Source organism: Dendronephthya gigantea, unplaced genomic scaffold (assembly GCF_004324835.1).
Source record: "Dendronephthya gigantea isolate DGI-Jeju-01 unplaced genomic scaffold, DenGig_1.0 000056F, whole genome shotgun sequence".
Lineage (NCBI taxonomy): Eukaryota > Metazoa > Cnidaria > Anthozoa > Malacalcyonacea > Nephtheidae > Dendronephthya > Dendronephthya gigantea.
In genome coordinates, this window is record NW_021163066.1 from 70,096 (window position 1) to 82,964 (window position 12,869).

Sequence of the window (12,869 nt, forward strand, 5' to 3'; positions counted from 1 at the left end):
AGTCAGGATCAGAGTTAGGATTTAGAACATGGACATTGGGGCGAGCTGTGTTTTGCTCATTATCTCATTAATTTGTTAATAATTAGCCTCTAATTAGCAACAAATGTCAGGGAAATAAGAATATTTGACATAGAATGAAATGAAACAAAGTATAAGACGAAATCAAACACAACATCTTCTTGCAACTGCTAAAAATGAACTTTATTCAAACCTATATATAAATTATGAAAACTTGGAAGAAATTCCAAGAGAGGTTTTGGAGATTAATTCAATCCAAGGTCTATTTCTCAAACGCAATTTATTGAAAACATTGGTAAGGGGTTGATGACAACAGGGCTGTATCTAGAAGCTTAATGCTTCAGCCAGAAGCTCTCATGTAGTTATGCATAAAAACTCTCATTGTTTACTGTATTTATTTACTTCAGCCAGCAGATTTATGGAGGTTAACATTCCTCAAAACACTGTAAGTATCAGTGAATTATTGTTTGATATAGCTGGTGACCATGTTTCCTTCTCATGACACTTGTTTTTCTACTATTGACTTAAGGTACCTACCATCAAATAAACTCACCTCGCTTCCAGATGGTAAATTTTGCAAAGGGACATTTTTTCAACAGTAAATCAACAAGAAAATAACTATCGATTCACCCACTTTCTTTTAAGAAATCGGGAAATGCGAACATTTGGAGAATCTCAATGTTGATGATAATTTTTTGAAATCTCTTCCAAAGACAATCGGAGAGTTAAGGAAGCTGCAAAAATTGCAAGCATCTAACAATGAGCTTGAAGTTATTCCACCAGGTTCAACTATGGTTTATATTGTAGTTTGATGCCCAATTGTTCACACATTAGAATCGAATGGTTTTATTTTGTGACAGAAATTGGTCAACTAAAATCATTGGAAGTTCTTGAATTAATGAAGAACAGCATAAAATATCTTCCAAATGAGCTGTCAGGATGTAGCAGACTGAGATCCCTATTTGTTGGCTCAAACAAGGTTGAAGAAATACCTGCAGATCTTCTCAAGCTGTCTAGTCTTGAAGACCTATCCCTAAGTAAAAATGCTATCAGTCATTTGCCACATGGTAACATTTTAAACCACAATTATTATAACATTGCATTGATTATAAATAAACTTTGGTTATAGGGATTATGATAGTGCTGGATTGAAGGTAGGATAAATATTCTATATTTAAATGAAAGTTCTTATTCTTCTACTAATTCAGACTTGGAAAGACTAAGCCAGTTAAAGTCATTGGTTATGGACAGCAATCAAGATTTGATAGTTTTTCCAGCAGCAGTGTTGCAAATTTCAAATCTTCAAACTCTAGGAATGCAAGGGTAAGCAAATTGACAATATTTATATTGATTTCAGTTCAGAAGAATATGTATGACTTTTTTAATTAATTGAAGGTGTGGTTCTAAGCATTTTGGAAAAAGCAATCAAGGTAATTTTAATACCATGCAATTATGCATGCATGTTACACCAATATTGAAAGTATTCTGCTTTGCATTTATTTAGAAATATTGGAACACTATCTTAAACTGCAAGGAATGAAAAATATTGTAGGAAATGTGTTACCACTTTTAGAGTTGTGTCTTCGAAAGGCACCTCGTAGGTTTTTCATAATAATATTTGTCAATTATAAAAAGATGCAAATTCTATTATATACCAAGAAACATCCATGCATATATTGCTTTTTTCTTCTTAGAAATGAAACATGAATTGCTTCCAAAAATGCTGCAAACATTTCTTGAAACACCAAAAGGGCACTGTTACTTTTGCAAGCAGAGATATTATTTGAATGCATTCTTTCAACTTTGTAACAGTCTTGAAACACAACTTGTCACTTTGATGGAAGACAAGTTATTCTGTCAGATTGATAAAACTAACTGCTGTTTTGTTTTTTGCTTTTGTTCATACAATTGCTTTGAAAGTACTTTTTATATGAACTAGTTGTATGATAACAAATAGTTGAAAAGTGCCAATGATTTTAGCTATTCATGGTTAATATTGCCATTCAACATTTATAATGATTTAGTTATTTTTAGTATAAAGCTAAATTCATCGATCTAGTATTATATATATTTTCATATATATAACTCTAAAACATTGGTTTATACTACCATGCAATAATATAGACCTATAACAATAAACAATATTTGATTGATATTCTTGTAAGTTTGCATGGTGATATCAATAAGTAAATCAGTTTGTAAGTTCTCAACTGGTATTGTACTGAAGAAGGCCGGGTTAAAAAAAAAAAAAAAAAAAGAGATTAACGCCCACATAAAACAATGCATATCATAGTGCATCAACAGTTCTTTTGCCCTGCCACTATGCACAGAAATATACATCCATGTGTTTCATGTTATGGAGATTTTTTACCACCCAAATGTTCCATGATTCTTTTTAACTGTAGATCTGATCTCCATTGTAAGTCAGGCAATAAGTTAGCTCTCATCAAAACAAGTACAGAGAAATGAAATGGTTCCAAGAAAAGGCTATTCATGATGGTAAGACCAGTATATACTGCATCTCCTTGTTTTTCTGATAAGATAGGCTGTTCCTTTTCAACAACATAATGGCCCATAACAATTTGAAAACCCAGGATCAATGAGAGTGTGAAGAAAGCACTGAGAAGTGTTGTTTCAATACTGAGAGAATAGAGCGCAATCACAATGTAAACAGTGGAAAATAATGCCTGAAAAAAATGCATTTAAGAGTCTTGTTAGGCCTTTGTTATATAATTTCTAACTATGAAGAAGTACATACCCCAAGTGTAAGATCTTGCACCACACAAGTGGTGATGATTATCAGAATAAAAAAAATATTGACAAATGTTGGAAACAATATTCCTGGTATGGACAGCAATGGCCGTACTGCCAACCATGCAGTAACAAAATGAATTATGACATTCCTGGAAACAGATACAAGACATATAAAACTTCAGTCAAACTGTATACTACCATGTTTTCATAACAATGCAGCAAACTGACATTTAACAAAATGTGTAGTCTGTAGAGTTTAAGTTTGTAGTCTCCCTGACCTCACCCAACATATAAAATGATATTTATTTAAGTAAATATATCAGAAGTGTAAACAAATGGTTTACCCAATGACATCATTTATGGACAGATCAGTGAAGAAAACGAAGTAGGGATTGTTTTTAATACTACCATTTGCGTTCAAGCTTGCGGCGTGCGATTTTAAAACGTACGTTTCACGTTTCAAAACGTACGTTTACCGTTTCAAAACGTACGTTTGCCATTTCAAAACGTACGTTTTGTTACGCCCCCTGTCATGTTTAGACAATGAAATTGACATGTTTTTGAAGTTCAAACGAACTTAGCTAATATCCAAAAATAGGTTTATTACATTTGTAACGTTTGCGGAAGTGTTTTATAAGAATTACAAATGGAACCTTACTCTGTGAGAAAAGTAAACTTATATAGGTGCAATTTTCTTTTTTCAAATAGCTGCATTCAGTATTTTAAAACCGTATTTAAAAATAACCCAAACATGAAAGGGGGCGTGACAAAACGTACGTTTTGAAACGTTAAACGTACGTTTTGAAACGTTAAACGTACGTTTTAAAATCGTACGCCGCAAGCTTGAACGCAAATGGTAGTATCTCCAATTTTTTGTCAGCATAATATTGAGGAATGACGAAACACTCACCAAAATTTTTTATGATTATATCTTTTCCAAGCCGTTTGATAAGGAAGATCAAAGAATACAGAATATCCTCCTAATATGCCATCCATACTGTCGGTCGATTATAATAATTTCCAGTCTCTGTAATGTACTAAAGGTCTGTATTTATCACTGGTATTTATCTGTAATATGATATCCCACTATAAATATAATCAGGGCGCTGTAAAACACGGGCGTGGAAACGCGCTCATTATGACCTGATCTATGTGTGATGCACTCGAAAACTGGATCTAGCGCGCGTTTAACAAGAAAAGCAAGAAGTCAAGTGTTTTACAGCGCCCTGATATAATTTTAAATACGAACCATATCATCGTTATGTTATCACGATTACCAAGGTAACGAAATTAATACGTCACTAATCGTACGTCATGAATTATGTGTGATATAACAAAGACAATTAGCCACAATTTTTTATAAAACAAGGTAAGATCATAGTGGGTTTTTGAACGTGATTTGTCAGTTAATGGCGAAGCATTGGTTAATTCACTAGTTTTCACTATTTCAGACAATTAAATCAAGGTGATGTCTGCATGTAGTTTTGCAACGTCCACTGGAGGTGAAACACGAGACGCGCGCGATGATGAACGACAAAATCCAGTAACTCCCATGCAACCAATCAATGGCGTGTGTCGTGTGTACATTGCCCCACCTCCAGCAAGTGAGGATGTTGAATTGTTCTGTAGGATCTGTCATGATACAAAATGTGAGAATGATACACAACTGATATCACCATGCAGATGTACTGGTTCAGCTGCTCTGGTGCATCAAGAATGTATGGAAAATTGGTTGACAATCTCTGGTAGAGAGTCGTGTGATCTTTGTAACTATAGATTGCCTGTTTATAGAACATTGAAACCAATTAGAGAGGTCAGACAGTATGAATCTTGATAATGTTGATAACCATATATTATCTTACCACAAAACACCTATGATTTAATAGTAAATTATTTCTTTCTAGTGGGTTTCTGCATCCTTGGAGATTGAGGATGGCCTGGTGGTTGTTATAGCAGTCCTAGCTTATGTATCCTTTATCATCAATATTGTAGCAGTGGTGTTCCAAAGCATTGCAGTTTCAACTAAAGCAGACAAGTTGGGAATCTTCAATCTTTCTGCCCTTCTTATAAGCTCATTGTGGTCAATAACAACTGTAGTATTCCTTACGCTAGGAACCTGGTGCTCACCTAACTGGGAGGAGTGGCGTGAAATTAACTCAAGAATAAAGTTACGAGAGTTAATTTACGTTGATCGCTACCTAAGAGATGTCCTTTGAAATACACCAATTGGAAATCAAATAAAAATTCTATTAAATTTAACTTAGCATAATACGGAAATTTGTTATCTTTATGCCTGGACTGAAGCCTCATATTGGCCAGCCAATCTGTCAAACTCCTTTTCCTATAGAAAATAAACAAGTTTACTTAAAGCTAGGTAAAAGTTATACTTGGTGCGGATGAAATATCATTAGAAACTAACCTTATTATTATACTGCTTCGTGAATAGGTGATCTGGGTGTGAACTTTTCAATTGTGAAATGTATCGGTTGCTGACCTAAGAAACAATACAGTTTGTTTGCATGTTGAAAAACAGGTGCCCTAGTTTACTCACAAGAGATAATGCTGCATATCATACCTCTGGTGACTTTCCCAAGTGCTGTGATAGAAATGCCAGGTTAATGAGTGTTTCTGGATTGCTGTTATCCTAGAGGCAAAACAAATGCCACAAACGATTACAATGAGTACGCCAACTATGGTAATATATATTTCTAATACCTTATCTAAAGCATCTTGTAGAAGACTCTCAGCTTCTTCATATTTGGCCATTTGTAAATAGCAAACTGCTTGACCATTGAGAAGCAATACACTACCACCATACTTGTCTGCCATTTCTTGAAATATGTAATATGCATCTTGAATCTTGTCCCCACCCTTGCAAAAACAAAACAGGCAATTTATAAACTTTCAATTCAAGTTAACACATTTTTGCATTTTTCATCTTACCACTCCAATATTAAACCAAGCCTGAGCTAGCTGTGTCAGTGTTGCATCCTCATCAATTTCCTAAAGTATTTCAATATTCCATCATTTAGTAGTATTAATTAAGTATACAATGATTGTAATTCTGTTTAACTGAATCAGACTTACCTGCATTCTTTTAAGCTCTTTCCTAAAAAAAGGATATTTTAATTAACATAATGTGGTATATATGTAGAAATATAGTAGACATTTTAATTCATACAACAGAATTTACTCAATTTAGTTTGAGAGTGAATAAGTTTCTTACTTTGCAAGATCAATTCTGTCCATGCTAAGATATATTTGAATGGTCAATGCAGAACTAAAATTATAAAAAAATATTCAATAGGATTCAAATAGGATCTGAGGATAAAAATGGAAAAACATAAAACTAGTTATGCCAACCTTTCTAATGCTTCTGAGGCATGAAGGCATCGTAACGCAGATTCATAGTTCTAAAGAAATAAAGATTAAGAGTTTATTGCAGTTTATGTTCTAGGAAGTGTAATGTCCACACAATGCTGGCGACATAAATGATAGCACTTGTTTACACTTGCCTGTTCATGGGAATAAATGATAGCTGCTATCAGAAGATAATAATCATCAACATCACCAGATTTTAGTTTTTGATCAACTGTGTTGATTATAGTTTCCCTGTAAATCCAAATATTTATTCATTGAGTCTGCATGCTAGAACAACTTAGCATCAAATGTGGTATAACAACTGCCTAAAATAGACAAAACACTTCTTGACGTTTCGACCTGAGGGCCTTCGTCAGGAGAGTTACTTTGTCTAATATTAACTCTCTTGACGAAGGCCCTCAGGTCGAAACGTCGAGAAGTGTTTTGTCTATTTTAGGCAGTTGTTATACCACATTTGATGCTGAGTTGTTTGAAGATGCTGCCACGCTGCTCCTTGGCGATATTAGAACATACTAGTACATATTATGTGAAGAATGAATATATAAATAACACTAAGTAGCGACATTAACCATAATCATTGAAGTTAACCATTAAACTATTTAATACGCTGAAATTCTACCTTCGACTTGGATTTTGCAAATATTCCGCCATAGTACGAATTGGCTGCAATTCTTTAGGAGAAGATTTGTTGATTTCATCAAGAACAACCCCATACTTCCCCTGAAAGTTATTAAAGAATGTCAGTACAATAGTTAATACTTCTTTTAAACTTGTATTAACCTGGCAATCATAAGTGGTACCTGTGCGCAATACGCTCGAAACATGAAAGCATCTCTTTCAATTTTCAAATCTTGGGACGAAGGCTGACAATAGATTCAGTTAAGTAAAAATTAACCTCATCAAATCACAATAAACATTATTCAAGTGAAACGAATTTAGAAACTTTACATACCTGTGTTTTCTGTACTTCGTTTATACACCGTTGATAACTGCCCAAGTAAAAAGAATTTCGGATATCAAATAGTTCGTCCACGTCACTATTGGTAGCCATCTTGGAAATCGAGATTTTGAAAATGCCACTGACCTATATCATTTAACTGTGGCTATATCTACATTAAGAGACATTTTATTTTCGCTTACATGAAACATTAATTAACTCTTGTTTACAAGCATTGTGTTTTTAAATCCCCTTGCTTCGCGAAAACCCGAATTTTATCAAATAAATGTGAACATTTTATCAAAGTAAGTAAATATTATATTTGGATGTACATAAAGGCATTTTAAACTAAAAATTGCTTCTCATTTCACACATATAATTGTTCTCTGCGCTGTTTTTTAAATGTTATATTTAGTGTAGCGTAAAGCTGTATATTAATATTAATTCGTAGACTTTGTAATTTTTAAAGTGCGCTTCTATACTGACTATACACGATATTTAACGTTTATATTGACGAGAATAGATGAGAATATTCTTCGACTCTAATACGTGTTAATGCTGAACCAAATTTTGTACTTACAGTATATACAAAATAACGATATTTTAATTTGACTATATAGCCTATATTTGAATTGTATATATTTCTTAATTTTCATTACTTTTGGTATTTCTATATAATACCTTATTCAGTGAAGTGGAAAACAGGGTAATTTATAGAAGAATAATAAAATATAGCTAAATTCACTTTTCAAGCTTTAGTTATTAATTATTCATTGCAACTTCCTAAATTTGCTTTGGCAAAAAAAACAGTAGTTTTTTTAGTCCCTTCTAGCCAAACAGCTGCAAACAGTAGTTTTTTAGTCCCTTCTAGCCAAACAGCTGCAATTTCATATTCTACAAACTTCTATCACTACAGGAGTTATAGATATGTCAGCTTCTACAGAAGATATGTCAGCTTCTAATGATGGGAATCAAGTTAATGAAAGTTCTAGACCTCAGACAGTCTCACTTACCAAGCTACGCAAGGACAACAATAATAGTGAGGATGAAACAAGCATTGGGGATGTATTTTTTTCAAAGGTCAATGTTTCTCCTGGTGAAAATAATGACAACACAACACATAATGTAGGCATATTTTATTACTTCATTATTCCTCTCTATTGTTTTTTTTATATTTTGAAAAACTTTCATCGTTTAGGTTCACAATGCCGACAACAGTGTAGATAGTAATCCTAAAAGCAATGACAATAGTCCAAAACTACGTCCCAAAACTGTGATAAAGCAGCGAACAGATGGCTACCAGCAACGCCTTGTTAATATTGGAGCTACTCAAAACCAAACTGTGTCACCTAAACCAAAGTCCGAGAATTGCTACATTTGTGGAAAAGAATTCTTGCTAACTTCACTAAAAATCCACGAGAAGCAATGTGCAAAGAAACAGGAAAAGGCTTTAAAAACAAATGCAGTCCCAAACAAATCAAAAATCTCAAAGAAACCACAATTAGAGGCTTGTTACTTATGTGGCAAAGATTTTTTTGTACATTCTTTAGGCATTCATGAAACACAATGTATAAAGAATTGGAAAGCTAATAAAACCCCAGATGCAAATGATCAAACTGTATCAGAAAGAACTATCATGAAAGATCAAGGAAAACCTCACAATGTTTTGCCCAAGGATGTGAGATCTGACAAGGTAGAAAAATCAGCAATGGAAAATAGTAGCTTGGAGGATGGAACAGAAGATAATGTAAGTCCACAGAAGGCTTTGAAAAGTGATTCAGAAAAGGCTAAAAATAATCCAGCTAGTCCTAAACCAATGCAGTCAAAACCAAGTCCATGTTATTTATGTGGTGTTGCATTCCTGCCACACTCTTTGAAATTACATGAAAAGAAGTGCAGAGAGAAATCTGAAGATAATGGAAGTTTCCAAGAAGATACTGTTGAAAAGGATACACTGTCAGAAGAAGTTTTTGACAGGTTGACAATTGAAACTGTGGTACAACAAAACATTGGTACAAATAGCTCTTCAGATGAGGCAAATAATCCCTCCCAAACTTGTATTTCTAAGAAACCTATGACTGTTATTTGTTACATATGTGGGAAGGAGTTCCTAAAATCATCATATCCATTCCATGAAAAAAAGTGCTCTAGCAATAACAAAGAAAGTCAAACTACAAAAGTTGATACACCAGAAAAAAAGCAAGTCACTAACCGTCCAAACTCTATGAAACCTAAAACAGTTGTTTGTTATATTTGTGGAGAAGACGTCCTAAAGTCCTCTTATCAATTCCATCAAAAGAAATGTACAAATAAGGTGGAAAATTTAAAAGAAAAAGAAGTAACTCCTGATCAGGTTACAACTAAAGCCATCCCAAATAGAGTTAGAAATTATCAGAAACCTAGAACAATTACTTGTGGCATTTGTGGCCAGGAATTCCTAAAATCATCATTTGCTTTTCATGAAAAACAATGTAGCAAGAACAAGATGGGTGATCCTGTGCCTGAGAATGAAAAATTAAAATTAAAAGAAAGTATTGCTAACAAAGAACATCAAGGCCCTAGTGAAGAAGAAAGACCAGAAACCCCACGTCGAAGAAAACCAAAGAGCAAAGCATGCTATATTTGTGGAAAGGAAATATTAATATCTTCATCAAAAGTTCATGAAGAACAATGTCAAAAGAAAACTGACATATTAAAAAACATCAACCAACAGAAATCACCTCAAATATCAAACAAAAAAGTAGGCAGACAAAGTGGGGAAGCAAAATTCAAGGCTGAGTCAAAACCAAAGACAGAGTTGTGTTATATTTGTGGTGAAAGCTTCTTAACAAGTTCCATAAAAGTCCATGAAGCTCAATGTAAGAAGAGATGGAATGAATATGCATAAACCAAAAGATAATTCAACATGTTGAAAATGTTAAAATGACTAAATTATATTTAAAAATATTACTTCTAGGCCACTATTATAATATTTAAGACAAGCTAATGTTTTATCATTATCTGTAGTACTGTATATTGGAGAAAAAACTACATACTGTGCATAGATTCAATATTTCTTGTCAACTGATTCTCTAAACTTTCCTGAAGTACAACATTAAATAGTCAGGTCAGTGTGAAAACAAGTCAGCTTTATAACATGAGAGATAATAAAAGACTTACCAGTTCTCTTCGTGCTTCTTCAAGTTTTACTTTAGCAAGAGAAATGTCCTGTATTAAAGAGATTAAATAAAATTAGGTTAAATAAAATGTTAAAAACTTCTCTTGAAAAGTCATTGAAGCTATATACATATGTAACGCTCAAACATTATTTGCACAAAATGCATTAGATTGTATCATTTTATTCACCGGAGGTAGACTGTGGTAGGCATCAATTTTTGACTTCAATGGTTTCAATTCCTCTTCCAAAATGACAATATCCTGAGTTGGAAAAAACATCTTTATTATTCAACTCAGTCTGGTTTAACCATGTTCAATTCATACAAGAATGGATGGATATAAAATATTAAGCATGACTATCTGGTAATAAAACAAAATTAATATTTCAAATGGTTAGTTAACACCATACCTCATAAAACTTCTCTAATGCTTTATGACAAAATTGAGGTTCCAGCTTTGCATGCCTTTGATATTCCTTAAAAAATTGTATAATTCAGTTAATATATAATTCAGCTTAATATTTATATAACTATGGTATATATAACAAAATAACTGAAAAATAACCTGTAATTGATCCAGTTGTTTTTGATATTCTACAGATTTCTGATTCAAAAATCCTGTCTCTTTTAGTCGTTGTTTTAATAATGGTTGTTGTAATGATATCTGATCTTCCAGTGCTTGAAATGCCCTGATTGATATCAAATAACAATACATACATAACTTGTTACCTAGCTGACACACATGTTTTTCCTGTTAAAACTGTCAAAAACTAAAATACGGATTGTGAAGTTACCTTTGAAGTTTATTGTACTCAATCAAAACTTTATTTGTTTTTCTTAATTGTTTCTTTAAATAATGCTGGGATTTGATTTTGCCAATTTTAACATCATGAATATCTTTCAATAGTTTATTGATAGCAAGAACATAGCTGAAAGAATAGATTAAGATTATTGCAACTATGCAAAGAGGTTTAATATCAACCAACTTTTCTATCTGTTTACCTGGAATGCTGAATATCTTTCAGTTCCAGTACCACAGCAATATCTCTAAGAATCTTTACACTTGTCAGACCAGATTGAGATAGATTATTCAGAGGTACACCAATACGAGACAAGATTTGTTGAATTCTATTTGCTAAGGAAAAAGAGGCACAAGTGTCTGTCTGAGTTTCATATGAAGATCAATTATCCAAACAAAACATCCTAAGAGTGGGCTGAGATAAGTTGAGATTACAACAACAAAAAATTGTTTTAATGACAGGTGAATAAATGTAACTTGTTGGCCACATTTGTCAATGTTCACCTGCCATTAGTCATTTACATTATTTCCTAAATACCTTCACTCCTGTATTCCTCTTTCTTCTCAGCCAGATCTTCCAACAATATTTTCATGTCTTCATCTTTCCTTGTGTTAATGTCAACCAAGCTCGCAAGAATATCGATTGTTTTAGAATTCATCTCAAACGCAGGCATTGGTTCATCAAGAAACAACCGCTCAAGCCAGGCAAAAACCTATAAGTATATATAAACATAAAATGCACTTCTTCACGTAAAAATCGCGCATAAATATAGGCACAAAAAGAAATCTATTACGGCAAATTTTCTCTCACAAAACTTAAAATATCAATTTCTTTACACACCTTTCGATGCTGTTGATCCATAACACCCTCGAAATTTTCAATTATAGTTATTTAAAGCAAAAAATATTCAAAACGATTTTTCTTCACTCCTAAAGCTTGCCGCCATTTTTTAAACAAGTGCGCAGCACACGCCACGCGAGACCGTGCGGGACCGTCGTATTAAGGTGTCTCCTTGGTGTTTTCGTTTGAACGGGATTTGAACGGGACAACGGAAACCACTTTTGAAGAAAGGGATAAAAATTAGAAATGATCCCAATTATTTCGAGTGTTGTTTCACCAGGACTGGGCGAGAAGTTACTGCAACATTTTCAAATTCTAAACATTCACACATCAAGAAATCGCAAACCACCAGTTCCTTAAACTGGTGGAATAAACCACACAAGATATTTTAAAAGCATGCGGGGCGACCCTTAACACATTCCATGCGTGCAGCTGCTGCAAACAGCCAAGTAACCCGTTGTTTTGTCTTGTAACTAACGTGCAATGTCACAACAAAAAGGCAGAGAAGATAGCAAAATGAGTAGTCAGGCGAAAAGCAGTGGAGAAGTGGATGAGATTGTAAATCGTTTAAACACACAAAAAAAGACATATGAACCAAAGAATCCTGATCGACGCAAGAAGGTAACCAATCATCTTTGATGCATGCGTTTCAAATTCTATCAAGAGCTATTTTTATGCAGATGGCAAATTCAAAGTACGACTTCTTAACTTCGGACTGAACGAGTGAGTTTTATTTTAACAATAAACAAAGGTTTGTTCTGATATAAACAAACTTTCATCGACTTCAACTAACAATAACTGCAAAGTTTTAATGTCTGTTAGCTTGGCAAATTATTTCAATAATTTAATTGAAGAGATCGTAGCCACAGGGTCGGAAGAATGTTTGATTATTCCTTAGTAATAAGTGGACAAAATTTGTTGCCGTACCGAAAATAATGCAGAAATAGATGAGAAGTTGATCTGCAACGACGCTCACCTGAAGTT

The 12,869-nt window shown here is 33.5% G+C and overlaps 5 protein-coding genes across 9 annotated transcripts; 2 read left to right on the top strand and 3 right to left on the bottom strand.

The window, feature by feature from the left end:
* The first annotated feature begins 48 nt into the window (after nucleotides 1-48).
* Nucleotides 49-2,068, top strand: LOC114529390 (leucine-rich repeat-containing protein 28-like). 2 transcript variants are annotated; one of them, XM_028551179.1, is made up of 9 exons: nucleotides 49-313; nucleotides 426-463; nucleotides 548-585; nucleotides 664-801; nucleotides 879-1,085; nucleotides 1,227-1,341; nucleotides 1,414-1,448; nucleotides 1,523-1,615; nucleotides 1,713-2,068. In XM_028551179.1, exons 1-9 carry the CDS (start codon nucleotides 140-142, stop codon nucleotides 1,955-1,957), a joined length of 1,083 nt encoding a protein of 360 aa, XP_028406980.1. In that variant the 5' UTR covers nucleotides 49-139; the 3' UTR covers nucleotides 1,958-2,068. The 2 variants fall into 2 exon arrangements, with proteins under 2 accessions (XP_028406980.1, XP_028406981.1); XM_028551180.1 differs by having other exon boundaries at nucleotides 879-1,055.
* A 198-nt stretch (nucleotides 2,069-2,266) lies between these two features.
* Nucleotides 2,267-3,788, bottom strand: LOC114529397. Of its 2 annotated transcripts, none has more exons than XM_028551190.1 (3): nucleotides 3,683-3,788; nucleotides 2,777-2,921; nucleotides 2,267-2,705 (listed from the first exon to the last, which is right to left on the bottom strand). In XM_028551190.1, exons 1-3 carry the CDS (start codon nucleotides 3,766-3,768, stop codon nucleotides 2,373-2,375), a joined length of 564 nt encoding a protein of 187 aa, XP_028406991.1. In that variant the 5' UTR covers nucleotides 3,769-3,788; the 3' UTR covers nucleotides 2,267-2,372. The 2 variants fall into 2 exon arrangements, with proteins under 2 accessions (XP_028406991.1, XP_028406992.1); XM_028551191.1 differs by lacking the exon at nucleotides 3,683-3,788 and adding an exon at nucleotides 3,431-3,501.
* A 14-nt stretch (nucleotides 3,789-3,802) lies between these two features.
* Nucleotides 3,803-7,232, bottom strand: LOC114529394 (coatomer subunit epsilon-like). 3 transcript variants are annotated; one of them, XR_003687615.1, is made up of 13 exons: nucleotides 7,106-7,232; nucleotides 6,954-7,016; nucleotides 6,773-6,873; nucleotides 6,288-6,384; nucleotides 6,136-6,185; nucleotides 5,999-6,052; nucleotides 5,860-5,881; nucleotides 5,716-5,775; nucleotides 5,488-5,643; nucleotides 5,348-5,416; nucleotides 5,192-5,266; nucleotides 4,635-5,113; nucleotides 3,803-4,404 (listed from the first exon to the last, which is right to left on the bottom strand). XR_003687615.1 is itself a non-coding variant. In XM_028551186.1 (12 exons), exons 1-12 carry the CDS (start codon nucleotides 7,202-7,204, stop codon nucleotides 5,060-5,062), a joined length of 900 nt encoding a protein of 299 aa, XP_028406987.1. In that variant the 5' UTR covers nucleotides 7,205-7,232; the 3' UTR covers nucleotides 3,803-5,059. The 3 variants fall into 3 exon arrangements, 1 of the variants encoding a protein (XP_028406987.1); XR_003687614.1 differs by having other exon boundaries at nucleotides 3,803-4,553; XM_028551186.1 differs by having other exon boundaries at nucleotides 3,803-5,113.
* A 74-nt stretch (nucleotides 7,233-7,306) lies between these two features.
* On the top strand, nucleotides 7,307-10,055 carry LOC114529385 (zinc finger protein 474-like). Its single transcript, XM_028551173.1, has 3 exons — nucleotides 7,307-7,395; nucleotides 8,007-8,215; nucleotides 8,289-10,055. Exons 2-3 carry the CDS (start codon nucleotides 8,018-8,020, stop codon nucleotides 9,975-9,977), a joined length of 1,887 nt encoding a protein of 628 aa, XP_028406974.1. The 5' UTR covers nucleotides 7,307-7,395; nucleotides 8,007-8,017; the 3' UTR covers nucleotides 9,978-10,055.
* A 29-nt stretch (nucleotides 10,056-10,084) lies between these two features.
* On the bottom strand, nucleotides 10,085-12,082 carry LOC114529396 (HAUS augmin-like complex subunit 1). The gene is made up of 9 exons (XM_028551189.1): nucleotides 11,886-12,082; nucleotides 11,583-11,757; nucleotides 11,248-11,380; nucleotides 11,040-11,174; nucleotides 10,811-10,934; nucleotides 10,656-10,721; nucleotides 10,436-10,507; nucleotides 10,250-10,297; nucleotides 10,085-10,171 (listed from the first exon to the last, which is right to left on the bottom strand). The coding sequence occupies exons 1-9, from the start codon at nucleotides 11,904-11,906 to the stop codon at nucleotides 10,118-10,120; spliced, it is 828 nt and encodes a 275-aa protein (XP_028406990.1). The 5' UTR covers nucleotides 11,907-12,082; the 3' UTR covers nucleotides 10,085-10,117.
* Between the last annotated feature and the right edge of the window lie 787 nt (nucleotides 12,083-12,869).